Genomic DNA, 27,736 nt, shown 5'->3' with positions numbered 1-27,736 from the left:
CCCACTCATGAATTTTTCCTAATGCTGGGGGCAGAGGCGCTGGGGTGAGAGGCTGCCCGGTCCGCCCCGCACCTCCTTGTAAACCCTCCCCAGATCCCCCTTCCTCCTCCCCGCCTGACCCCCTCCTCCTCTCCCTTCTCCTCCGACACCCCCTCCCTCCCGCGGCCGCCCCGGTCCCCGCCCCCTTTCCCCTCCCACCTCCGCGACGCGGCGCTCAGCTCGCCTCCATCCTCCCCGCAGTCTCAGCCGCGAGCTCCCGGCGACGCTGGCGGGCGGTGGCCGGGCGCCCAGGCTCTGACTCCGGCTTGTCCCGAGGCTCGAGGCAGCTGCACCCCTGCCCTCCTGCCTCGCCAGCGTCGGTGACTGCCTCGGGGGCACTTTGATTCGAGCAGGGCAGCGCCCCCGGGACCGAGTAACCTTCGCAGGTAAGGATGGAGACCCCCCCCCCCGCCCCCGGACAGGGCGAGACCCTAGAACCTGGAAGTTTCCCCCGAGAAAGGCAGGACCCACCCGGGGAGAGCTTCTTTGAAGGGCTCTAAAGATAGGGATCAAACTTAGCAATTTTAAGTCATCAAAGAAGCTACTCTTCCAAATAGGCAATTCTTTGTGTCGGCCTCTGCACCGTTTAATATCAACAGTAAAATTGTTTGCATTGGAATATAAATGGAATTCTTTCTACTTAAGCACTACCAGAGGGGACCCTCTTTATTTTTACGATTATTAACAGATGCCATTGAAAAAAGGTGTAAAACGCATTCCTGGAAAGCCTCGTCTCCTTGAAAGCCTCTTTGGCAGAGTTACTATGAAAGCTAGGAATCTCTCGCTGTCTCATCAACCTGGCTGCACAGGTCAGCAAAAGGAGCAGCGCAAAACAGTTTTTAAGCGAGAAGATGAAATGAAATTGAAAAGTCTTGGACTTGCTTTAAAATACTCTAGGAAAAAAAAAAAAGGTGGGGGAAGACAACTGAGTGAGACAAGATTGTCAAAATATTGGTAATTGTTGCCGCGGGATGACGGGCATGTGGGGTTGTAATTTTCTACTTTCTAGCTTTCTCTCTACTTCGGAAATTTTCTATCATAAAAGTTTTTTGTTTTTGTTTTTGTTTTGCGGTACGCGGACCTCTCACTGTTGTGGCCTCTCCCGTTGCGGAGCACAGGCTCCGGACGCGCAGGCTCAGCGGCCATGGCTCACGGGCCCAGCCGCTCCGCGGCATGTGGGATCCTCCCGGACCAGGGCACGAACCCGTGTCCCCTGCATAGGCAGGCGGACTCTCAACCACTGTGCCACCAGGGAAGCCCTATCATAAAAGTTTTTGAAAGGTTGTAGAAACACTTCCTGCCTGATTCCTCTGACCTTTTTACACTGTCATTGATTCGAAAGGAGCTGCATATCCTGTCTAGGTGTTTTTTCCCCCTTCTATTAACTCTTCTCACTTCTGAAATTCTCATTTTATCCCAAGTGCATTTGTCTCCACAGAGAGTTATAAAAGTCATATGTTGCTGCCTGGAGAATTAGGCTTAGGATCTGGTATATAATTTAGAAGAGAGAAGGTTAAAATTCCAGCCAAATAAGACATCTAGGCTTGAAAGTAGTGTGTGAGCATCATATGGAATTTTATGTTTATTAGGACATAACTAGAAGAGCTCCTTTAACGTGAGAAGAGGTTGGATGTGGATACTCTTCCTGTTTTTCCTCCAGACAGCTCGGAAACCTGCACACTTTTAAGAATCTTTTCCGTGTTTTCAAACGTGAGATTGTTTAGCCTCGTGCTTGGCACATAGAATGTGCGTATTATGTTAAAGTAATCAATTGTTAATGTGAGTTAATTTCCCCTGCTGAGTTCATTACTTACCTTTCTCTGCCCAATGCTCAACTATCCAAGGCAAGCACATTGCATTTTAACAGCGGGATCAGACTCAGAATTTTGGAGGCTGAAGCTACTTCGCCTGGGTTAACTTTGCACATGAGAAATCTGAGATGAGAGATTGGAAACAGCAAAGTATGAACGTTATTATTTTATGACTTTGCTTAACTAATATGTTTTCAAAAGCTTCACAAGCTTTAACAGATGTTTGCTTAGCTAGAAACACAGTGATCATAAGATGCTTTAAAGCCTGAAGAGTAGCAAACCTAGTACAGTTCCAGACATTCTTCGCTTTCAAAGGCCAACTTGCAAGATAAAACATAAGTCAGGAGCCATACGCTGTGCATTTCCTATGTCAGTGGATGAGAGAGCCAGCAGAGGGTTCCCCTGGGGCTCCCTCAGTGTCATTCACCCCAAATTTGATTTACACACAACATATCCACTGCCCAAACTGAAATACACAGGTCCTGGAAAAATAGCTTAAAAAACAAAGGGAAGTTTTATTTTTTTTATTATGATGAGAAACACAAGTTGTGGGTTACTGTAAAGTAATCAACTGTGTAACTTTACCATCTTCCTTTCCCTCCACTACTGCGAAACTTTTCAAGCAGACATTACTCTGTCTCATTCCTGAAACTAAACTTGAAGATAGTGCTATGGTATGATATTTGGAATAGCAATTGGCACATTGTCGATGAACTTCCTTGCCAGTTATTTTCAGCATAGAATCAGTGGAGAGCTTACCCTTTGGAAGTGAATCATTAAGTAGTTGATAGACATGGGAAATATTTGACAGGCAGAAGATTTTTCTTCCTGTTGAAATGAACTGCAGCACATTTGGGGGGCTGTTTAGCAGCGCCCGAGGTCATAGTGGAAGTGTGCTGGCACCACGATGGTTTTGGGAAACCACCTGCCAGACGTCTGGCTGTAGACAGCATTATCAGTCCTCAGCTCATCCGGTTGGGCTCTGTGGCCTGGAGGTGGGTTTTCCAAATGTGATCAGTTCTATGTGATAACCATCTAGTATATTATTAGCCAGTTAGACTTCTATCCCTCCCATGAATCCTACATGCTTTTAAAATAAATTCGATTTTTGTACCTCAAGGAACGTAAACCATCTTAAGTGTGGGATCTTAGATTGGGCATCACCAGGCTAGCTTCGCCATCTAGTGGTAGAAATAGGGATAGCAGGCAAGTTCCTACCCACCTCCCCCCCGCCCCTCCACTCACCCGGGACTAGGGATTGAAGCGGCTCGAGGCTCAGTGATGAGTAAGTTAACTTGTGTTTTTTTTCATTTGTGATTTAATCTAGGACTTTAGAGCTAAAAGAGATCTTAGAAATTTTCTAGTGCAACTCGATGGCTAAGGAGGACTTATCACAGAGTTTCATAAGCAAGGAAAGAGGCTTATGAAATGATGCACAGCACTGCACTGTGTGTATTTGTCGAATAAACAACTTTATCTATCCTGTTCCAATTCTTGATTCTCCCTAGCAATACTGCTGCATGCTACAGGAATGTTTTATCACGATCTTCTGATTTTAGCTCTAAAGTTGTGTGTCTGTATAATTTTCCTAAAAATGAACATTTTCATTTATGTTTAAGTCTCTGAACCAAACGTTCTTTTCCCCCTTATATCACTCCCCACTACTTCTTTCTTTCCAAACATCCAGGGAAGACAGTTTTAAAAACTAGGTTTTTACTTTCCTAAGTATATTGCTATTGCTGCTGTAACAAATTACCAAAACCTTCGTGACTTAACCCAGTATCCTATAGTTCTGGAGGCCAGAAGTCCAGAGAGGGTCAGCAGGGTTGCCTTCTTCCCTGCAAGTTCCAGCAGAGAATGTCTCCTTACCTTTTCAGGGTCTAGAGGCCACCCGCATTTTGTAGCTTGTGGTCCTGCCTGATTCTGACCTCTGCCTCCATCTTCACAGATCCTTCTCGTTCTTGACCCTCCCGCCTCCTTCTCAGAAGGATCCCTGTGATTACATTGGGCTCACCTGGGTAACCCGAGCTAATCTCATCACACAATCCTTAACTAAATCACGTTTGCAAAGTCTCTTTTACCAAGTCAGGAACATAGTCACATATGACACATTAGGATGTGTCATAGTCACATCCTAATCTGAGGATTAGGATGTGTTACAGGCATAACTTGGAAATACTGTGGCTTCATTTCCAGACCACTGCAATAAAGCGACTATTGCAGCAAAGCGTCACGGGATTTTGGGGGTTTCCCAGTGCATATAAAAGTTACTGTAGTCTGCTAACTGTGCAATAGCATTATGTCTAAAAAACAATGGATACAACAATTGAACACACACTTCGTTGCTAAAACATGCTAACCATCATCTGAGCTTCAGCAAGTCATAACCGTTTTGCTGGTGGAGGGTCTTGCCTCGATGCTGATGGCTGCTGACTGAGCAGGGCAGTGGCTGCTGAAGACTGGGGCGGCCGTGGCAGTTTCTTAATATTAAGACCCTACTGAAGTTTGCTGCATCGATGGAGTCTTCCTTTATGAACGATTTCTCTGTAGCATGCAATGCTGTTTGATAGCATTTCCCCCACAGAACTTCTTTCCTGAGCCGCTTTATCAACTAAGTTTATGTTACACTCTAAATCCTTTGTTGTCATTTCAACAATCTTCACAGCATCTTCCCCAGGAGTAGATTGCATCTCAAGAAACTACGTTCTTTGCTCACCCATAAGAAGCAACTCCTCGTCTGTTATAGGGTTATCAAGAAACTGCAGTCATTCAGTCACATCTTCAGGCTCCACCTCTAATTCTGGTTCTCACGCTGTTTCCATGACACCTGCAGTTACTTCCTCTGCTGAAGTCTTGAACCCCTCAAAGTCATCCATGAGAATCAACTTCTTCCAAACTCATGTTAATGTTAATATTTTGACCTCTATGACTCATGAATGTTCTTAATGGCATCTACGATAGTGTCTTCTTTCCAAAAATTTTCAACTAACTTTGCCCAGATCCATCAGAAGAATTACTATCTGTGGCAGCTGTAGCTTTACGAAATGTATTTCTTAAATAATAAGACTTGAAAGTCAAAATGACTCCTGATCCATGGACTGCAGAACAGATGTTGTGTCAGCAGGCATGAAAACAACATGAATCTCATGGTAGATCTCCCTCAGAGCTCTTGGGTGACCAGGTGCATTGTCAGTGAGCAGTAATATATTTTTTTCTTGGTTAAGAGTCCATTTTAATTAGATTCCGTTACTTAGAATCAGTTCATCTCAAAATATTTGTGTATTATCAAAGAAAATATAGGGGCTTCCCTGGCGGTCCAGTGGTTAAGAATCCACCTTCCAATGCAGGGGACGCAGGTTAGATCCTTGGTTGGGGAACTAAGATCCCACATGTGGCGGGTCAACTAAGCCCACGAGCCAAAAAAATAATAATAATAATTAAAAAAAAGAAAATATAAATTATAGTTCTCAGTTCTCTTGAAATATTCAGTAAACTATGTTGTAAAGAAATGTACTGTCATCCAGGTTTTGTTGTTCCATTGCTAGAGCACAGGCAGAGTAGATTTAGCATAATTCTTAAGGGCTAGAGAATTTTCAGGATGGTAAATGAGCGTTAGCTTCAGCTTAAAGTCACCAGCTGCATTAGCGCCTAACAAGAGGGTCAGCCTGTCTTTCGAAGCTCTGAAGCCAGGCACTGACTTCTTTCTAGTTGTGAAAGTCCAATAGCGTCTTCTTCCAATAGAAGGCTGTTTTATCTACGTTGGAAATCTGTTGTTCAGTGTAGCCACCTTCATGAATTCTCTTAGCTAGACCCTCTGGAGAACTTGCTGCAGCTTCTACATCAGCACCTGCTGCGTCACCTGGCACTTTTATGTTATGAAGATGGCTTCTTTCCTTAAACCTCATGGACCAGCCTCTGCTGGCTTCAGATTTTTCTTCTGCAGCTTCCTCACTTCTCTCAGCCTTCAGAGAATTGAAGTGAGTTAGGGCCTTGCTCTGAATTAGGCTTTGGCCTAAAAGAATATGTGGCTGGTTTGATCTTCTCTCCAGACCATTGAAACCTTCTCCATTATCAGTAATAAGGCTCCTTTGCTTTCTTATCATTTGTGTGTTCACTGGAGTAGCTCTTTTTCTTTCCTTCAAGAACTTCTTTGCATTCACAACTTGGCTGACTGGTGCAGAAGCCTAGCTTTCAGCCTATCTTGGCTCTCCACATGCCTTCTTCATTTCTAGCTTTTTTTTTTTTTTTTTTTTTTTCTCTGTACGCGGGCCGCTCACTGTTGTGGCCTCTCCCGTTGCGGAGCACAGGCTCCGGACGCACAGGCTCTGCAGGCCATGGCTCACGGGCCCAGCCGCTCCGCGGCATGTGGGATCCTCCCGGACCGGGGCACAAACCCGTGTCCCCTGCATCGGCAGGCGGACTCTCAACCACTGCGCCACCAGGGAAGCCCCCCATTTCTAGCTTTTGATTTCAAGTGAGAGACGTGCAACTCTTCCTTTCACCTGAATACTTAGAGGCCATTGTAGGGTTATTAATTAGCCTAATTTCAATACTGTTATGTCTCAGGGAACAGGGAGGCCCAATGAGAGGGAGAGAGATGGGGAGAGCGCCAGTCAGTGGAGCAGTCAGAACGCACACGATACTTAAGTTCACCCTCTTATATGGGTGTGGTTTGTGGCCCCCCCTGAAAAAATTACAATAATAACATCAAAGATCACCAATCACAGAGCACCATAACAAATACAATAATAATGAAAAGGGATTACCAAAATGTGACACAGAGACACGAAGTGAGCAAATGCTCTTGGAAGAATGGCGCTGATAGACTGGCTCAACAAAGAGTTGCCACAAACCTTCTGTTTGTAAAAAATACATTATCTGTGAAGTGCAGTGAAGCACAATGAAACGACATCTGCCTGTACTTGGCGTACCACAGTGAATGAAATCCACAGCAGTCAGAGATACGTGAAATCCCTTATAAATACCTACGTAGCTTCTGACCCCTATTCTTTGATACTTCTAATAATCATTGCTGCCATTTGCTGAGGGCTTACTGTGCTCTGGGCATTGTATTTATAAATATATCATACTAGTGTCTCACAAAAATACTCCAAAACATTATCCCTGTTTAACAAACGTAGAAAGTAATGTTTGGCGAGATTAAGTGACCTTCACAAACTCACACTGCTGAGAAGTTGCAAGTGGACTTCAGTTGGTTCGGCTTCAAAGCCCACTGACACCACCATCACTGAAACACCCCAGTTCTCACTGTCCCTCTTGGTCACATCACTAACACAATTACTTTCTCGTCATACTGATCCCACACTTTTTAGCCCAAATGTTGCCTCCATTTCAGTGCTCCAGTTAGTGACTGACATTCACTGGGGGCTTCAAGTGCACTGGGAACTGAACTTTATAAAATACCTATTCTCGGGCTTCGCTGGTGGCGCAGTGGTTGGGAGTCCGCCTGCCGATGCAGGGGACGCGGGTTCGTGCCCAGGTCCGGGAGGATCCCACATGCCGCGGAGTGGCTGGACCCGTGAGCCATGGCCACTGAGCCTGTGCGTCCGGAGCCTGTGCTCCGCAACGGGAGAGGCCACAACAGTGAGAGGCCCGTGTACAGCAAAAATAAATAAATAAATAAATAAAATAGATCTTAAAAAAAAAAATACCACCAGCAGTGGGCTTCCCTGGTAGCACAGTGGTTCAGAGTCCGCCTGCCGATGCATGGGACACGGGTTCGTGCCCTGGTCCGGGAAGATCCCACATGCCGCAGAGCGGCTGGACCCGTGAGCCATGGCCGCTGAGCCTGCGCGTCCGGAGCTTGTGGTCTGCAACGGGAGAGGCCACAACAGTGAGAGGCCCGCGGACCACAAAAATAAATAAATAAATAAAATAAATCTTTTAAAAAAAAAATACCACCAGCAGTGGGCTTCCCTGGTGGCGCAGTGGTTGAGAATCCGCCTGCCGATGCAGGGGACACGGGTTCGTGCCCCGGTCCAGGAAGATCCCACATGCCGTGGAGTGGCTGGGCCCGTGAGCCATGGCCGCTGAGCCTGTGCGTCTGGAGCCTGTGCTCCGCAACGGGACAGGCCACAACAGTGAGAGGCCCGCGGACCGCAAAAAACAAAAAACCCAACCTATTCTCTGCATCTGCTCCCAATTTGCAAAAGTGACTCAAAGTTTGACAAGTGTTCTCCAAAACCTGACCCGTTTAATGCTCACTTCCCACCTGTCTGCTCACACTAGTAATGCTCCTTTCCTGCCCTGGCCTTTTGCCTAAGCCAGCAGTTCTCTCTGCAGATAAAGAGAGTATCTGGTCCAGACTGCAATGTCTACCTGTTGTGTGTCAGTCTTGACTGAGCAGGTGGAGGATGAAACTGGAGGAGGAGGGAGATAGCTGGAACGTGTTTTCACATTCGTGCACAGGTGTAAATGTAGGCAGTGATGCTGGGAGGGGTGAGTGGCTGGGATCATGAATGGCTAAATAAAGGACAGGCAAGTTGTCAAAAGCGGTTATGCAGTCATTTCTGGCTCCTAATATACATTAAGGTAGAAGTTGGTGTTGGCCCTGTGAGGTCATTGATCTGAGTGGTCCCCGACCCATAACAGCCCCCCAGAAAGTGTTTGACAGAGTAATGCAAAATTATGTTCCAAGGCAGCATACGATACACATGAACTTGGGCAACTACTTCACTGTCCATTACAAGGGACCAGGTGAAAAGAATGGCCCAGGTAAGTGTGACTCTATCACCTGGTGCAGATTCTGGATGGTACATCAGCTCATGTTCATTTACAAGAAAGTAGTTCATTCAAAACATTTAATATAGCAAGGTCATCTAATCTTTCTTTCATCTGCCTGACATAAGTTAAAATATAAACTTTAAAGGGTAACAAACCAAAAAACAAAAGAGAAACTGAGCCTGAGAATGTAATTATGTCATGCCATGGTAAAATTCTATACACTCTAGAAGACTCACTCAAAAAGTTAGGTTTTTCTTTTACTGTAAATCGCTCCCTTAGAGTAATTATTCTGACACTGACTGTTTCTTTTTAGGCTGAGGGTCTGTTGCAGTTCCAGAATTCTTAGGGTAGATTCAGGCTAAAAATAAGACATGGGAAGTGCAATTCAAGTGCTCTGTGGCTGGGTAATGTTTAATCACACTGAAGTTTAATAGCAATGAGAAAAACATATTACAAAGCCACAGATATTCATAGAAATGAGTAATTAGGAAAGCATTCATTTGAGAAGTCTCTAAAGCGAAGCTGTCCTTGAACAAAAAACAAAACAAAGAAAAACGGAGTTTGAGAGTGTGTCAGAAACTATCCTGAAATAAAAATGTCTGAGTGTAAAATTGACTTTCTAGAAAACTAAAAGTGCTATAACTTTGCCTTATATGATGAATTGTTTTAAAGTGATATTAATTCACCCACTAAGGTAGAATAATAACTATAAAAGAACTTATTATTGATTGTGTCTATGTTCTGGGCTCAGTGGTAATTCTTTGCATATATCAACTTATTTAATTCTCACAATTACATTATGAAGTTGAGATGACTCTTATCTTCACTTTGCAGATGAGGAAATGGAAACTTAATTGAACTTAATAAACTGCCCATATTCAGTTGCCTAATAAGTGGTAAAGATGAGACTTAACCCAAGTCTTCTTACTCCTTGGTCTGCCCTTGTAACCACTATGCTGGTAGAGATACCCAAATATTCTAAATACTATCAGCATTCACATTTCTAAGAAAGTATAAGCAAGCAACCAAACAAAAGCAACAGTAAGTTATCTCTTGTAGTTACGGGTGGTCACTTCTGTGAATAGTACAGACCAGGCAGAAATGTGGACTAATATCTGCTTCATCAGTAAGAATTCATCTATAAATCCTGGTATTCTTGCTTCCCCCATAATTCTCTTCCCTTCCATTCGTCTCCATGGTCCAATCCATAATTAACTACGTGTACATTGACTCGTGGTGAGAGCCATGACTGCAACCTCACTTTTATTAACCAAAATTGGAATCTGAAGCCCCAAATCCAAGCCATCTAGAAAGTGACAGGGAAGGTCACAATTATAATGGAAGACAGGAAAAAGGAGGAGAATGAGGGAAGACATGGCACATTAAAGCTTTCAAAATACTATAACTGCTCCACCAGCTGGGACTGTGTCTCTTTAGTTAGTGCTTTTTGGATGACAGGAGTCTATAGATGTATCCACTGAACCATGGCTTGCTCTATCAGCAAGAGCTATCATTTACGTTACACTGGCGTTTTACCACAAGGCAAACTTAGATTTCCCAAAAGGAAGTGTCCTGAGACATTTGTTCAGTTTGAAATTATAGGCCAAATTAGACAGGCTTACTAAGTCCATGTCCTTCATTACTGTGATTCTGAGGTCATATGACAAGGCTCTGCCCTTCCCGTGCCCAAGGATCAACGTGGGCATGGCTTTTATTCCTGTGCTGCATTGCAGCTGAGTCCCTCAAAGGGCACCAGACAGGGCTGTCCAGCTAACACTCCTGCATCATCTGTAGCATCTGTAGCATCAGAGGCGTTTACATACAAGCCCACTGAATTTGACTCTTTTCAGAAGTATTATTAAATCACTTATAAAGTATGTGTTGTTTTCTATTAAAGGAGGAACCATTCAATATGAACAGTTGCTACCATAGTAAAAGAGCAAAGTTTAGAATGAATTTATTTTGTACACAGAGAGGAAGCAGAGGTCCTTTGAAACCTGGTGAAGCAATCATCCCTGGAAAGTCCACCTTCTGGGAGGGGTTTAAGCTGCTACACCAGGACCCCGGCTGCTGAAGTGGTTCTGAAACTGTACCGAGTATCAGAATTGCCTGGAGGGCTGTGTACAACATGCCTAGCTGGGAACCCACACCCCTCCTGGAGAGTTTTGAACAGTAGGTCTGGGTTGGGCCCTGAGAATTAGCATTTTTAACAAGTTCCTAGGGGATGCTGACACTGCTGGTTTGGGGACTTCAACCTGGGAATCCCTTGATGTGACAGAGTTTATTTGGCCACTCACAAGCACAGAATCTTACTAACAAAATCTTATTCAAAATTCATTTTGAATCCAAAGGCAGGAGAAAAACCAATTTCCCTGCTCAAAGCCGTCAGGCAGAAGGAGTTCCCCATTACTCACAGGAGGGTCAGCCTTTTTGTTCTATGTAGGTCTTCAGCTGATTGGATGAGGCCCACCCACATTAGGGAGAGCAACCTGCTTTACTCTATCTACCAATTCGAATGTTAATATCATCCAGAGACACCCTCCCAGACACACCCAGAATAATATCTGACCAAATATCTGGGCACCCTGTGGCCCAGTCAAGTTGACACATAAAACTAACCATTACATGGGACTTTCTTAAAAGTCTGACTACAGAATTAATGCACAGGGCACATGTTTTATTTGGTAAAGAGGAACTTCTAAATTTGAGATTCATATTCTAGGTCAATTATTTGTATAGCAAAATACCATCTGGTCTGTTATAATTTAATATTTGCATTCTACCTATCTAAATCCTAACTAGCTGAAAATTTGCAAGACTAAATTAAACAACACTGGAAAAAAAAAAACAACCCAAATCCGAAAAACAAAACCTAACTGTGGAAGCAATACCACAACACCAAGATTTTGACGTTCTCTCTTTTGCCTAGGAATGCCTTTCACACATTTATTACTGCACAGATCGTTATTACCAAGTGTTAAAATGTACAAAGTGATCCTGTGTATTTTTTAATGTGGGTAATTGGCTATTCTCAGTCTTTGCTGTAATCATATATTAAGTACATAATGAACAGCTGTTATCACATAGGGCTAAATAAAAAATCGATTTTTAAAACTTTTGTTTCCCACATCAAAAAACTCCCTTGGTTGAAATTTTGCTAAGGATCAAGTAGATAAAAAGATATGTATACATCTTTTTAAAATCATCTGTTATGGCCTGTTGATAAACTAAGAGGCAGCAAATAACTATGATTTTAGCTTCTTTTTTTTTGGAAAGACATAACATTTCATCTTGGGAACCACCCAGTTAAACATACAATTTCAAGGTCTCAGGAGAGTTACTGAGTTGTTAGCCTTTGTCATTCCAATCCAATTAAATAAAATGGATGAAATACTCATTAAGAAAATTGCATAAAAAGGCAACAAAAGAAAATACTAAGTGGTTCAACAAATTCATTACTGATATAATTACTGCTTTGTGTAAAGTCAAATTTGCCATGGTAATGATCAGAAAATATTGTGACATGAGTGTGGATTTTTTTCTCAAGTATATTGTTTACTGATTTTTTGGACAATATCCATCAGTCTACAGAAGAATGCCCTGTCTCCAAAATAAAGTACAAGCTATTCAGCAAACAATACTAATATTAACCAAAACCACCATTACTTAGCATTCAACTGTGAGCAAATAGAAAAAAATGGAAATTGCAAAACTTCTACGTAATTTTGCTGATGCCAAGTCATGGTAAAGATTATTCTAAACTTGCTTAACACGTTCCAATGTATGATCATTCAAATAAATTGTCATGTTTTGATGAACAGATCATGTTTAAATAACGAAGAGGTTAATGTAGTATATGTTTTTGTTTTATCAAAAGAATGTTGTTAGTTTGTTAATAAAATTCTGTCCTTGTATATGGCGAAATGAACTCCGTTGTATCAAGAGATGCCCATATTCGGCTCTGAATCAGAGACAACTTCGGCTTTTCCTGCCAGCTCCCAGGATCTTATGGGTGTACCCTGCTTTGTGGGCCATTCCTGACATTCTTTATTAGCTTTCTTTTCTTTGATAAGCGAAGAAAGCTTATGAGAAAGCCTTGAGAGTGAAGGTACTGTAGGAATAATCTAACCTTGAACTGCCTCTGCTTGACACACAGTGCAAATCATGGGCTAAGCCTGGATGTTTTAACTATTAGTTAAAAACAACTTGGAACATAGCTTACAAATTTCCAAACTGCTGCTCCAAAGAGTACTACTCCCCCTCTCTCACCAAGCAACAACTGACAAAAGTCAGTTCTAGGAACAGATGTACATACCAGTGAACCTAGAGAAGCAGGAAACGAAGGCAAGAAGATGTAAACAATAGAAGAGGTATTATACAATTTAAACAGTTTTCAGATGAGAGACCCAGGATGAAAGGGACTATATTTCATCATGATCATGTTCCCCCAAGTAGCGAATTCATAACCATCGCCTGTGCTCCATAAATTCTTACAATTTTAATATAAAGTAAAATGCCACTATAAAGTATTTTTGCGTGGTGCTTTGCTTAGGTGGTGGTTCCAAGCACAACTTTGTTTTAAAAAAGTACAGGGTACATTTTTCTTATTTTCGGATAAAAGGGCCTGTGCTGTGTATTTTCTTTTTATGATCAGGGGTTCTGCTTGTGAAAATCAAAGCAGGTCAATAGCAGAGGAGCCCATTTATTTACTTCTAAAATCTCTACTGAATATTTTAGAATATTATCCTATGATTTTAACTGCACCATCAATCAGCTTGGTCTGCAAGCCGTGATTAAGGGAAATTCACTGTATTCCAGTGAATGCTTTTTTTGAGCTCTGTGCTAGCCATTTACATTCTAGAGATGAGGAATTTATGATCCCTCCTTTTATTAAGAAGCTGAGTTCAGGGAAAGGGCCGGACATCTGCTGTTATCTTTATTTCTAAATCATCTGGAGATAAGGTTGTAGGACACCTTGGAAGGAAGATGGTGTGGCTTATGCAACAGAGGACCCCAGTTTGCCACCCCTTCTTATTCTCCCATGTGTTGGGTTGAAAGAGGGGAGGAAGAGGGGGAGATGGCAGATGAGGGTAGGATGCACGGGGATTAGGGCTGGTGGAGGGCGGTCTGAGTGAAAACAGTTTACTGATTTTGGACGTCTGTATGAGCCTACTTAGTAGGGTGTTTATCTAATCTCAGTAAAATCTAAGTACAGTGAGAATATGGGCTCCTATTTGTGGTGAAGCTACCTTTAGGACCCAAGACCAAAATGAATGATAAGTAACATATTTTAAAAGAAACCAATATAAAGCCTCTCTTTCTATTTTAAAGGACAACATAGAAGAACAAAATGGAAACGCTATTTTGGTTGATACTTTCCACCCTTGGGTGGACTCTCATCGATGGATCTGAAATGGAACGGGATTTCACGTGGCACTTGAGAAAAATACCCCGGCTTGTCAGTGAAAGGACCTTCCATCTCACCAGCCCCACCTTTGAAGCAGACGCTAAGATGGTGTTAAATCAAGCGTGTGGCATCGAATGCCAGAAAGGACTCCCGGCTCCCAACCTTTCTGACCTGGAAGACTCTCTCTCATATGAGACTGTCTTTGAGAACGGCACCCGAACCTTGACCAGAGTGAAAGTTCAAGGTTGGGTCCCTGAGCCACATGAAAATCTCACTGTCCAGGGAGCACCTGTGAGGAGAAAGAGACAGGTGTACGGCACTGACAGCAGGTTCAGCATCTTGGACAAGAGATTCTTAACCAATTTCCCTTTCAATACGGCCGTGAAGCTCTCCACGGGCTGCAGTGGTATCCTCATCTCCCCCAACCACGTCCTAACAGCTGCCCATTGTGTCCACGACGGAAACGACTACATCAAAGGCAGCAAAAAGCTAAGGGTAGGGTTGTTGAAGATGAGAAATAAAGGTAGTGGCAAGAAACATAGAGGTTCTAGGAGGAACAGGAGGGAAGCAAGGGGTGGTGCTGGAAGAGAGGGTAGCAGAGAGAACCTGAAGGAGAGCGCCAAGGCCGGGAGAAGGAGAAAGGAATCTGCTCGGGGTCAGAGAGCCGCTGACGGGATGCCCTCCTTCCAGTGGACCCGGGTCAAGAACACCCACATCCCCAAAGGCTGGGCTAGAGGAGGGAGGGGAGATGCGGCCTTGGATTATGACTACGCCCTTCTGGAGCTGAAGCGTGCTCACAAAAAGAAATACATGGAGCTGGGCATCAGTCCCACCGTCAAGAAGCTGCCCGGCGGAATGATCCACTTCTCAGGATTTGATCACGACAGGGCAGATCAGTTAGTCTACCGGTTTTGCAGCGTGTCCGATGAATCCAATGATCTTCTCTATCAATACTGCGATGCCGAGTCGGGCTCCACTGGCTCTGGGGTCTATCTGCGTCTGAAAGATCCGGACAAAAAGAGATGGAAACGCAAAATCATCGCGGTCTATTCCGGCCACCAGTGGGTGGACATAAACGGAGTTCAGAAGGACTACAACGTGGCCGTGCGCATCACGCCCCTCAAGTACGCCCAGATCTGCCTCTGGATGCACGGGGATGATGCCAGTTGCACCTACGGCTAACGGATCCCTGAAACGAGGTTGTGGATGACCTACATCGCAGAGAAAACTGGTTCTGATTACTCTAGTAAAGATCACTTCATAGGTTCTGCTTGGACTTGAACCCTATCCATAGTATTTCAACGTGTTTATTTTTTCAAAATTAGGAGCTTTTCATACATTTTTAAAAGGTGTAGGTACGCATCCTACAATTAGATGGACACTTCAATGCCAAGTATATATTCTTCTTTACATGGTGATAAGTTCATGGGTGGGAAAATTTTTGTTTCTTTCTGCCTTGTTAAAGATTAGACACTCTTTAAAATTTCAAGCTGGTATCATAAATAATATGTGATTTCTCAATGGACGGACTCTCAGGGTCCTACTCTAAGAAGAGGCCAATAGGGTGCCGGTTGTGTATTCAATGTGAAACTGCATATGCAGAGGTGGACGACTAGAATCAAGTTGGAGACAGTTATAACACAGTTTGTACTCCTCTGAGGTAGACCCATTCAGCTCATGCCCTCCATGTTTATATTGTGTTTCCATTGGGTCTGAGAAACTTTAGGTTTTTTTTTTTTTCTTTCTTTTTTTTTTTTTTTTGCGGTACGCAGTCCTCTCACTGTTGTGGTCTCTCCCGTTGCGGAGCACAGGCTCCGGACGCGCAGGCTCAGCGGCCATGGCTCACGGGCCCAGCCGCTCCGCGGCACGTGGGATCCTCCCGGGCCAGGGCACGAACCCGTGTCCCCTGCCTCGGCAGGCGGACCCCCAACCACTGCGCCACCAGGGAAGCCCTCTTTTTTTTTTTTTAAGAATTACAATGAACAGCAAGCTTTATAAACAAAACTATTAACAGTTTTACTGCTTTAAAAAAATACCAACTGAAGTGTTATTATGTATGGGAGAACTACTTTGTTCTATGAAATAAATCTAATTTAAAAACAGGGAAACTGAGACTTTTAAGATCTCAAGTTTTTATTTAACTAGTAGTCAGAATATGGACTTTTCAAGTATGCGTAGGAAGACAGTTCCAAAGTTAATAAATGATCAGGTGTTGAAAGCCACATCATTTTATACAGCTACACAGTCTCCTACGAATGAGGTGTTACAGTTTGAGACAAGGAATTCTATCGTCTTTTTTAAGAGAAAGCCTTTCTTCCCCTTGACAAAGTTCGCTTTTCTTAATAGGGCCACAGACATATTATTTTGGTGAATTCTCTGATTAGCGATTTTGGATATGTCCCTTTAACAAAGTGAGTATAATTTATGAATATAATTTTTAAAAGAAAGTTCTGATCGTTTTCATTCGGGACCAAGGCGGTGCACACACTGGGGCCATCATGGCAGCCTCAGCAGACAGAGTCCAGTGGCTGCCCTGGGGCAAAACACAGAGTAGACACTCAATACATATTTCTTGAATGATCAGATATTTGCTGAATGGTTGTACAAGCGGTTTAGTTCAGGCCATTATGTTTAAAGGGTTTTAGTGATTTGTAATTGAGTGCACTATAAAATTCAGGAGTTGCAGACCTTATTTCTGGGCTGCTCTTCCTGGTAGTGTCTAGGGTACACGCTCTTCTCTTGGGACACACCCAAGTCATTGATTCTGCCTGAGTTCCAATTTATTTTACTTGTTATTATTTTCCATAATAAGGGGAAGTTATACCCTTGACTAGTATGCAAAGGAATACATGATTAGATTATGTTAAAAAGTGATTTTGTAAATGGTGTTGAAAATAGCTGAAATTTAGCACAAGTTATATTCTTTTATAATGTGAATCTGTTAAAAATCATTCAATAAAAATTTTAAAAATAAATCAACTATCACTCTTACTGTATTTGTATATATGTTTTACATACAAGGTTTTAGCAAGTATTAACTGTTTATTTTTAAAAAATGATTCTACTTAATTCTAAGCACATTTTGCTGGGAAGTATTTTATCACTGGTGGTAGTGGAATAGGGCTATTGTCTCCAAAACTTTGATCAAATCTTTTTTGGGGAAACATCTATATGATCACTGGGACTAAAAATGTTCCAAGGTGAATTTTGCACATTTGCACTCTTGCAAACACACATGCATTCTTCATCTTAGTTTCTTAGACAATAAGTCCTGGGTTTGAGTCAGTTTGGAGGAATTTATGGTGCTTACTGTCAACAGTTTGGTTCTTAAGGTTAAGTTCTGAATATACATGATTTCCTTAAAATCACTGTATAATATACTTTTCAAAAATATAAAATTTTAGCTCATTTTATTTGCAGAGGTTTGATTCTCTCATTTTCTTCTCTTTCCCAAGAGAATCATGGATCTCATATGACCTATTTAGGATCACTAAAATGTACTACATTACTCAGAAAGTTTTACTTCACATACTTCTTCTGTTATGCTTATCGGATTTGAAATAGAAAATTAATTTCAATCCTCTTAGCTAAACAAATATACCCCCACACACATATGTTGTCTACTGTGTGTAAAGGATGATACTGACTTATTGCTTAGAAAGACTTATCAATGGGTGAATTTAAAGAACTATTTATAAAACAACTGAAACTTAGAATTATGTTTTTTTCTTTACCCAAATAATACATTTCATTTTATTTATGTTTTTTCTTGCTTAAATCAATAACTGTGTGGGCAGAAGAGACATTTTTCCTTTTTTGATATGTTTCTGGTTAAATCCCAGATATTCACTTTGAAAAAGATTTAAATATATGTATGACCAAGATCAGAGTTGTGCACAAATCATTACCTTTTTGTTTTTTCAGCTTCAAAACAATCTTTTTAATAAACTGATTTTTCTAGCTTTCTTCAATGGCCAAATCATAAAGTTCAGAGATATTTAGGATATTTGGTCTAATTGGTGGTGAAATCATGTTGTCATTATATGGAGTCAGTGTATAGGCAGATTCACAATTCTTTATCGATTTGCCATTCAACTAAGGGGAAAAAAATCACCCTCAGATGTTTTTTTTTTTCTAAATAAAGTCTAGGAGGGCAATCCCCTGTCTACTTCTTTCTGTATTTAACAACTGGCAGTTTGATCCAGTTAGTGAAACTGTCTAGAGCATGGTGGCCACAATAACTTGTGATCCCAGTCTAGGCTAGTTTGCTTTACCCACAGTCCAGGTAATTCTTAATCAGCTTGGGATGCCATAACAAAATACCATAGACCAGGTGGCTTAAACAACAGAAAATTAGTTCTCACAGTTCTGGAGGCTGGGAAGTCCGGCAAGGTAGGTTTCATTCTGAGGCCTCTGATCTTGGCTTGTAGGTGGCTGCCATCTTGCTTGTGCGCACATGACCTCTTCTTTGTGTGCTCTCAGAGAGAGAGAGAGAGAGAGAGAGAGAGAGAGAGAGAACAAGCTCTTTGGTGTCTCTTCTTACAAGGGCACTAATCCCAGCATGAGGGCCCCACCCTCATGACCTCATCTAACCCTAATTACCTCCCTAAGGCCCCATCGCCCAATACTATTGCATCGGGGGTAGGGCTTCAACACATGAATTTTGGGGGGACTCAAACACTCAGTCCATAACAAGTGTCTATTCTAAACCCACAAGTTGCAACTTGGGCCAGGCCCAGGGAACTCATAAAATAAAGCAGTCAGCAGGGGAACGAAACAATGGGGTATGAATGGAAGCCCAGGCCAACCAACCTCCTTCTCCTCATTTTCATGATCATTATCTCAAGTGCTTATATCTGGCACAGAGGAGGTGACAAATACATGCTTAAAAATAACACCCAGAATTCCTTGAGGCTTACTCTTTCAGGGCATTATCTACTCCGTGCTGCATGATAAGGCTCCAAAATATTATACTAGAGGTATTATCTTAGCCACATATTGTATATACCACATGTTCAAATAATGGGGACGTTTATTTGTAATGAGAATTTTAATATCAGAATATTGTAGCATGGCATAGGAATCAGACATTTGCCATGTTCCCTACTGGTTTGGGTATTTCTGATAAAAATGCCTTCAAACTGAGGAGTGCCAGGATCCTGTAGTTATGCCTCATCCCCTGCTCTGCCGTGTAAATATTTTTTTTAAACATCTTTATTGGAGTATAATTGCTTTACAATGTCGTGTTAGTTTCTGTTGTCCAACAAAGTGAGTCAGCTATACATATACATATATCCCCATATCTCCTCCCTCCCACCCTCCCTATCCCACCCCTCTAGGTCATCACAAACCATAGAGCTGATCTCCCTGTGCTATGCAGCTGCTTCCCACTAGCCATCCATTTTACATTTGGTAGTGTATATATGTCAATGCTACTCTCTCACTTCGTCCCAGCTTCCCCTTCCCCCATGCCATGTAAATATTTAATCAGATAATCTCTGCTTCAAAACTTGCCTCTGAAGTCTTTCATTTCAGCAATATTTTAAAATTTCCAATAACATGTTAAAATTCATTCACTTTTCTCAAGCCCCGGGGACAAGTAGTCTGCTTAGAATGTCTACTTTAATCCAGATTGCAGTCACTGTGACCATATGATCCATTATTGCCTTCCAGTGTGGTTTTACCAAACTGAGACAATAGGATCACATTTTAATCTATATTTGTAAATGTTTTACTAGTAGTAAAACTGACATATATGCTTTTGAAATCCTCTGTGTATGCATTCATATACTGAAATGTGGATAGTATATACTCTCACACATGGCACAGATGAGAGCAAAACTCTGGAAACTGTTCACACAGGTGAATACAGATGAGTTTGGAAAGTTCCTTTAGCCTTTTGCTCAGCGTAATGACTACTCATGTTCTTTCCTCGTCTCTGTATTTTACATTCAACTTCATCAGTGATTTGTAATATACCATACGATTATCATCTCATTTACCCAGAATTTCCCTTGCTGGTAAGTACAAGTATCCAAACTATAGCAAAAATATTAAGCCCCAGGTATTATCCTCTGATAACCGAAATGGATGACACGAAATGACTTTTACTCTGGAAATAATCTTAACAAGCTTGGTTATCTCATTTCCTAAACTATACTTGAAAGCAGCTGTCAAGGCAAGTCTAGATCAGTCCCCAAACGTGACAGCCTGAGAGAGAAGATGCAGACAAACTACTAAACGACTAAAACAACAAAAACCAGTTATTAAAAACTACAAAATTACAGTTGTTTAGAGCTGCTGAGTTTCGGTGCTAGTAGCTATGCGACCCATACTAGCTTGTGAAAGCCTACCGATGTATGTTATGTTCACAATGCTGGCTGAATAATTGATATAAAATTTAGTTATGGTCAGTATGAATTTTGTAAGGTGTTATAGAACATTTTTCATAAAAAAGCTTAACATACATTTTTTAAAGCTTTGTTAAGAGAAAAACATCAGTGGTCTACAGAATCGACTTGCTTCTGTACCAAATGAAATTCTAATCTCGAAAGTCAAGAAAAAAATCTCTCCCAGATGTTTTATTATACCCCCAAATCCTTAACCATTAAAATATTGGTGATTTTGACTGTTAATGAGTGTATTGAACGTTGAGAATTAGCCATACAGCTGCACCCAGTTCATGCAAACACATCACACAGGTACAGCAACTCTGGTGTATTGGAGAAAATTCAGGACGTGGAACACAATAGCTTTAATTGTCTAATGCTAGTAGACTGCCCTGAGTGAAGTAAATGGTCGCCAAATATAATATGCTGATAATTGTAATTAGTATTATAAAATGACAGAAATTACCTCCTATAATTGAAAGAAAGATTGGAAGTTCCTAAGGGCAGAGATCAGCAATCAATCATCCCTGAAGAACTAGTGTGAGGGTGAGTGTGTGCTGGTGCATGTTTTGGGAGGATTGGGGTGTTGCAACTCTTGTTCTCTGAAACTGTCAGTTTCCCCTTCCCACAACTATGTTACTCTTAAACCTCCAGCTTCCAGGTTTAGCCAACAACACAAGGTTTTTCTAAGAACTGCCTATTAAGGAACTACTCTCTTCTCAGCTAGATAAGCCCTCCAGGGGCTTTCCAAGAGTAATCCTTAGATGACTGAGGCATCTGGAAAATGAGAAGAAGTCCCTTTCTGTTCTAAGCACGTTCCGTTCTTCTCTCAACTGACAGGAGTAAAAACTGCAATTCTGCGTTCCTTAGGATTTAAACTACAGCTACCGACCCAGATACCAGATCACAAAACAACATCGATCTCAGCATACAGGAGAAAAGAACAGACTAGTATACAGTACTAAGATCTGAGAGGACACATTCATTTTTTCCCTCAAAACTCCTTTAAGTTGATCAGTTGTTGGAAAAAATTGCAGCTAACAATCTCAGAAGATGCACCTTTTAAACTTTTCAACAGTTTTTCTTTACAGTATCTATAAAAGAGCCGTTTAATTATGTTTTTCTTTCAAAAATCAGAGTGGGCTTGGTGCCAAGATTCTACTGCCAAACAAAACTACCACTTTATCAAGCAACTGTCTCAAGATAAAAGCGTGTTATTGCTAAGACAGAACCAAATTTAGTATTCTGCCACTGTACTTGGAGCATTTACTTTAAAAGGCTCTCTTTGTGGCCTGGGAAAATAAGCAACATCATTGTACCCACCCAATGGGCAGTGGTGCCACTTCCTGTAGATGGTACGTGGCTGATGTGGCTCTGTGGACAGATGTCCTGGGCACGCATTGGTCCAGCATCTTTCCTGCACAGAGCCGCCAGATGAAAGCTTGGTTTCTGGTGGAAGCTAGTGTATCATAATGCCATAGGGACCACCTTGTTATGACTAGGACCTACATGTCTCAATTTTTAGACTAGATGAGACAAAATACTCTCTGTGTCTTTCCTATTTTGAAGACTTTAGAGATTTTCTCTTTTGCTGGAATTATCTAGAACGTTCAAATAGAGCTACGCCCTGTGAGTCCACCAGATTTATGACCTTTCAGTGGTTTCCAAAGTTGGTTGCTCATCAGAACGACCTAGGGAATTATTTTAGAAAGATTGTTTCCAGGGTCCCACTGAGATCTACCTTGCAGCCCCTAAGAGTGAGGCCCAGACATCTATATTTGATAAAGCTCTCCAAGGAATTATGATGTTCATAATTTAGCTTGATTTGGGAACCACCATGAAAACCTATCTTCCCTAAATTAATTGTTCTTCCAGCTCCTACACTTTCCTTCTGTGCACAATTATGTGTGTCTTTTTCTCCCCAATAAAATGTTTTCTCAGTTTTACCTATCTTTATATTTTTTCCTGTAAACTATCTTAAGTACTTTGGTAAGGAAAGTGGTGGTAAAACTATCAGACACATAGATGGTATTCTTTTCAGTATTTTTATAAAGCGGAAACACATTTTAGCAATAACATTGTCAAATTCTGTTTTATGATGGCAAGAAATGAGTCAAATTTACAAAACTCCTGAACATAGGCAATCATTTTACAATCAGGGACAAAATCCAATCTTACTTGTTTCCTGGAAATGAGATAATTTTTTTTAAAATTCATGATCTGCTTTACACTATAGGTTAGATCAAATCACTATAGTTCAATGAACATTTATTTAGTCCAATCTTAGGCACATAGGATACAGAGTTAAGTACTAGATTCTACCCTTCTTCAAAAAATTCATAATATAGTAAGGAAGTCAGACACATGTTTAAAAAATAGTGTGAAAAAGGTGAAGCAAGTACAAGGTGCTGAAGGAACACATTTGAGAAGCATCAGCTCTATCGGGGTGGGCAGATGTGATGAAAAGAAAGGCTTCCTAGAGGAGGTGATACCTCAGTTGGGTTTTGAAGGATGCGTTCAAGTTTGCCAGCCTATCAGGGGGGAGCTTGGGGGAGTGGAGGCCACTCACAGGAGATGAAACAGCCTGTGCAAAGGTATGGAAGTGTGACACTGTCCTGTGTGTTTAGGACGCAGTGTTGGGGGTTGCTGCCATGAGAGGTTAGCTCCTGCTAGTGGCGAGGAATGGCAAGAAATGAGGCTCCAAACTAGACTTCTAGCCTTGAATAGACGTTTGACTTGAATGTCATGCTAGAGAGCTTGGACTTCAACCTTTACATGCAGGTTTTGAGGTCAGGGAAAAGTCATGTCATCAGATGAGAATTTTGACAGGGAAATCTGGCCAACCATGTAGGCCGAATTGGGGTGAGTTTGGGTGGGGATTAGACTAGAGGCAAAGAGCCCAGTAAAGAGCTACTGTCCTAAGAAAGTGGCCGCAGAAATGGCACGAGAGGGCAACTTGTAAGACATTCCAAGAGCAGAATGTTCAGTGCACTTAGTGGCTCATTGAATATAGGGGAGAAGAATTGAGGGTGTAACGTCACACCAACTTTCTGGTTTGGGAGCCTAGGTAGACAGTGAGACCACCAACCTAGACAGAAAAACCAGGCTTGAGGTAAACAGATAACGAGTTCACTCTTAGACATGTTTGTTAAACATTTTTGTAGAATATTTATCAATAAGTTTGATAACACCTAGACATAAAGAAAGCAACAAGTTATAAACATTATGTGGTTTTACAGTGAACTAACCCATGAATACATCACCAACTAGCCAGTTATGTAACTATATTTTGTTCTGGACCCAATCAAATAGGAACACCTTTGTCTCTGTTCTAAACTAAATGTTCCTTTTAGTGTAGCTTTGAAGCCATTTTTTTTTTCCCTGCGAGAAGAGATAGATTTTTAAAAAAAATCTGGCCCCAAATACACAACTAAAATATTACACACATGGTCACAACTGCATGTTCTGTTTTCAACAGAGTGCCAAAAGCCATGTGATCCTAAATAGCAGGTGATTTAAAAAGTAACTCCAAATTTCCCTGGCACAGATTTGTAAGTCACTTCAGGCTGTAAGTTTTGACTTCCTGTTTAGGTTTTACAAAGACAATTATTAATTACAAAATTAGTTGACTTACCCCAAAGATGCTCCCTACTCTGAAGGAGAGACGTGAACCACGGGCTGTTTGGGTATCTGGAGATGAATTTAGCATTAAAGAGTGGGTTAACAGCAGAGAACACGATCACTAAAAGAAGACTGTCTCCCCCTCCCCTTGTTGGAAGGGGGCCCTTCTAGGTCCTACTCACCTGTGGTCTGCTGTCTGCAGGCCTGGGTTCTGTCCTAGGCTATAGTCTCTTGCTGCTGTAGGCCTCTGTTCAAAATTCTCTCCCTACTCCAGTCCTCAATGTTGTTACCTGCACATTCTATGTCCATTCTGGATATTTTTACCTTCCATCTCTGTCAAATACTCATTGAATATTTCTCCTATTTAAAAAAAATCACTATTAAGTGTATTTTTTAAAGATATTTGATCTCCAAGTAGAAACAATTCTGGCCAATGGCCAAAGAGGCTCCAGGGAATCAAGTTGAACTCGGTGGTAGGTGTTGTCTGTACCCTGCTCAGATACCTCATCTTCCAGCTGTGTTGGATTGTGAGCTGTATCTATATGTGGAAGAGGCACTTAACGTTGATGAAACTTTAAAACACGTTTAGTACTTCTGGTGATTGTACTTTATTAAGGAATATTCCCATTATTGACTACGTTTTATACTTCCATCTTCTCCATCCCTTAGTGTTGTTACAATCATAGACAAATGACAAAATCTATAGCAAAAACAGCCATAGTAATTCTAAAAGTAACAACAGCAGTATTTCTTGGGCACTATCTCTGTGCCAAGCATTTTCCATGCATTATCTCATTGAAGAGTAAGTACAAAGATAGAAATTTTCTCCTTTCCACGGACAAGAAAACAAATTCAGAGAACTTATGTAACTTGCCTAAGGTAACAGTGGGTGGTTGAGCAGGGATGCCCTTCCGTGGAGTCTGACGCAGAATTCCCATTCCTGTACATGTCTCAAAGTTGCTTAAAAAGTAATGTGGGGTTGGTGGAGGAGGGCATTTGTTCAGACACTGAACAAAACACATGGTGATGGTAGGGTTATTCTGTTCACACACACAGAAAATGATGCAAGCTGTTAACTAGTAAATGTTTTCTCTCTTTCAAAGAACATGAGAACAATTCTTTCAGATCTGAAGAAGTGGTTCTCCAAGTGTGGTCTGGGGACTCCTGAGGATCTGAGACCCTTTTGAAGGGTCTGTGAGGTTAAAGTTATTTTTATAACAATACTGTGAGGTAAAAACTGTTTTCATAATAATACTAGGATGTTCATTTTCTCACAATTGTGCTCATGGTGAAATTTCCCAGTGACTGCATGACACGGGATATGACAACAGATTGAATGCAGAAGCAGATATAAGAATGTAGCTGTCTTCTGTTAAGTCTAACATTAAAGAGATTAAAGATAGCAAAACAATGCCACTCTTCTAAATTTTTTTTAATTGGAATTTTTCATAAAAATATTTTATTGATGTTAATATAGAATAGTTTTAATATTTTAAAAAATGAATTAAACAAAACTTAAAAATTTTTCTCAGTTTTAATTTCTAACATAGCCAAGTATTGACAGACATAACCCATATAAACAAAGCTTTTGGGGGTCCTCAATAAATTTCAGGGAATTCCCTGGCAGTCCATTGGTTAGGACTCCGCGTTTCCACTGCTGGAGGCCCAGGTTTGATCCCTGATTGGGGAACTAAGATCCCACATGATGTGCGGCGAAAAAAAAGTTCAAATTCAGTTCTGAGACAAAGAGTTTGAAAACCTCTGTTCTGCGATCAGATACAGAATACCTAATTACGGAATCAATTATAGCATGGATTCCTCTTTCAGAATTGTTTGACGAGGCATGTCGTAAGTGGAAATGAACCTGGATGATTTAGTGCTGCGGCTCTGACAGTTTAGCTAAGGTTAATGACCGTATCACTAAGCCACGAAACCTTGCTCCCTCATACATTTCCACTCATACAGGAGACCCGAATGATGTATCCAGTAGTGAAATGTGCTGTCAGCAAGGCTATGAGAAACAGAAGTTTTCTTACAGTCCAAGAGGATGAATAACAAACTACCACAAAGCCTGTTGCCTCAAAAGTATAGACCAACGTGACTTTTCAACTAAGACAACACACATTTTGAGTTTCATCAACTACTTCCACACAAGAAACACTGTCATTACTGCTACGAGACCATGCCCTTTTTCCACCTTGAAAAATTTGGAGATCTATTGTTAAAGATGTGTCTATTTAAGAGGTAGACAGAGGGCTTTGCACGTTTTATCTTTCTGTGAACCAAGTTCTCATGTATTTTTTTCACGTCCACTCCTTTCTTCCTCTTCTGAACCCCATGACTTCTCCCCAGAAGTCTTTGGTCTTTATTCTTGTTTTAAAAAGCACAACAAATAACATGAAAGACAGAGAACAAAGGAGACACTTTAGTACTGAGAGAACCACTTGTTGTAATCATTACACCATAAAGTAATTCAAACCTTCAACTCAAGATGGGTTTTCAATTGGTGTTAATGCTTCCACTGCAATGAGTCGGGAGAGCTATTCAAACTCTAGTAACATCTGACGATAACTGCACTATATGAGAGTTATTCTTTAGTCATCAGAAATACAACAGCCCAGCAGTATCCAAGTAAGTGAAAAGACCTCTAAGACATATACATAGTACTATATATAAAATAGATTAATTAATAAAGACCTACTGTATAGCACAGGGCACTCTGCTCAATACTCTGTAATGGCCTATACGGGAGAAGAATCTTAAAAAGAGTGGATATATGTGTATGTACAACTGATTCACTTTGCTGTACAGCAGAAACTAACGCAACATTGTAAATCAACTATACTCCAATAAAAATTAAAAAAAAAAAAAGAACTAATGTACTGTGTTCATCCTTCAGACACATACCTACTGAAGTGCTAGCTGCTGAGGGTCTGAACAAGAGGAGATGTTTCCTGCCTTTGAGGCACCCACATGGCCAGGGCAGAAGCCACCTTCCCAGCTGATTATAACACAGTATGTTAAGTGCCATAAAGGCCGATGAAAGTTGGGCTCTGAGAAGAGGGTGGGGAGCCATGATGGACGAGTAGGATTTAGCTCTACTCGTGGGGTTGGGGGAGGGAATTAAGGCAGAGGGCCCTGTGTTGGCCAGCAAAGTGACCACTTGTGTGAGCAGTGGTGTGGTCACACCCTGAAGGGTGTGCTCGCGTGTGTATGCACGCAGAGCCCAGGAGAGGCAGTAAAGAACACCGCGGGTAAAATGCACCTGTGTTGAAAGTTCTCCAGAGAGATAAATCGTTTGAGCAGAGGACCTGAGCCGGCATCTCATCTGTAAGACAATTCCCCACCCAAGGACATCAAGAATCTCACCACAGCAAGGTTCCAGCATCCAATTTAAAAATACTGCTGTTGTAGCTTCATCTATTAAGAATTTATACCACATGGGTCATTCAATGAAGGGAAAAAAGCATATTAAAAATGCTATATTAAGCTTAAAATTATTTACAATCTGAAACACATTTTTATTACAATATGCCTGCAAAGTAACATATGATCAAAATGTAATCTATAAAAACATTACATAATCAGATACTAGTTTCTGAAAGTTAGTTCTCAAGATACAAATCCTAGGTAACTAAGGGAAAGACAATTTTAGAAATAGAAATGTGCTTCTATTTGAGGAATACTTCTATTTGAGATTGGACTACTTTTTGAGACACTGTAAC

General features: G+C 41.3%; 1 protein-coding gene across 1 annotated transcript; it reads left to right on the top strand.

The window, feature by feature from the left end:
• The first annotated feature begins 377 nt into the window (after positions 1-377).
• PRSS35 (serine protease 35) lies at positions 378-15,205 on the top strand. The gene is made up of 2 exons (XM_060030623.1): positions 378-425; positions 13,926-15,205. Exon 2 carries the CDS (start codon positions 13,945-13,947, stop codon positions 15,181-15,183), a length of 1,239 nt encoding a protein of 412 aa, XP_059886606.1. The 5' UTR covers positions 378-425; positions 13,926-13,944; the 3' UTR covers positions 15,184-15,205.
• The last annotated feature ends 12,531 nt before the right edge of the window (positions 15,206-27,736 follow it).

The sequence above is a fragment of the Delphinus delphis genome, chromosome 14, assembly GCF_949987515.2.
Source record: "Delphinus delphis chromosome 14, mDelDel1.2, whole genome shotgun sequence".
In the NCBI taxonomy this organism is placed as follows: Eukaryota; Metazoa; Chordata; class Mammalia; order Artiodactyla; family Delphinidae; genus Delphinus; species Delphinus delphis.
Note: the sequence above shows the minus strand (reverse complement) of the source record. Positions and strands in the feature narration are given on the sequence as shown.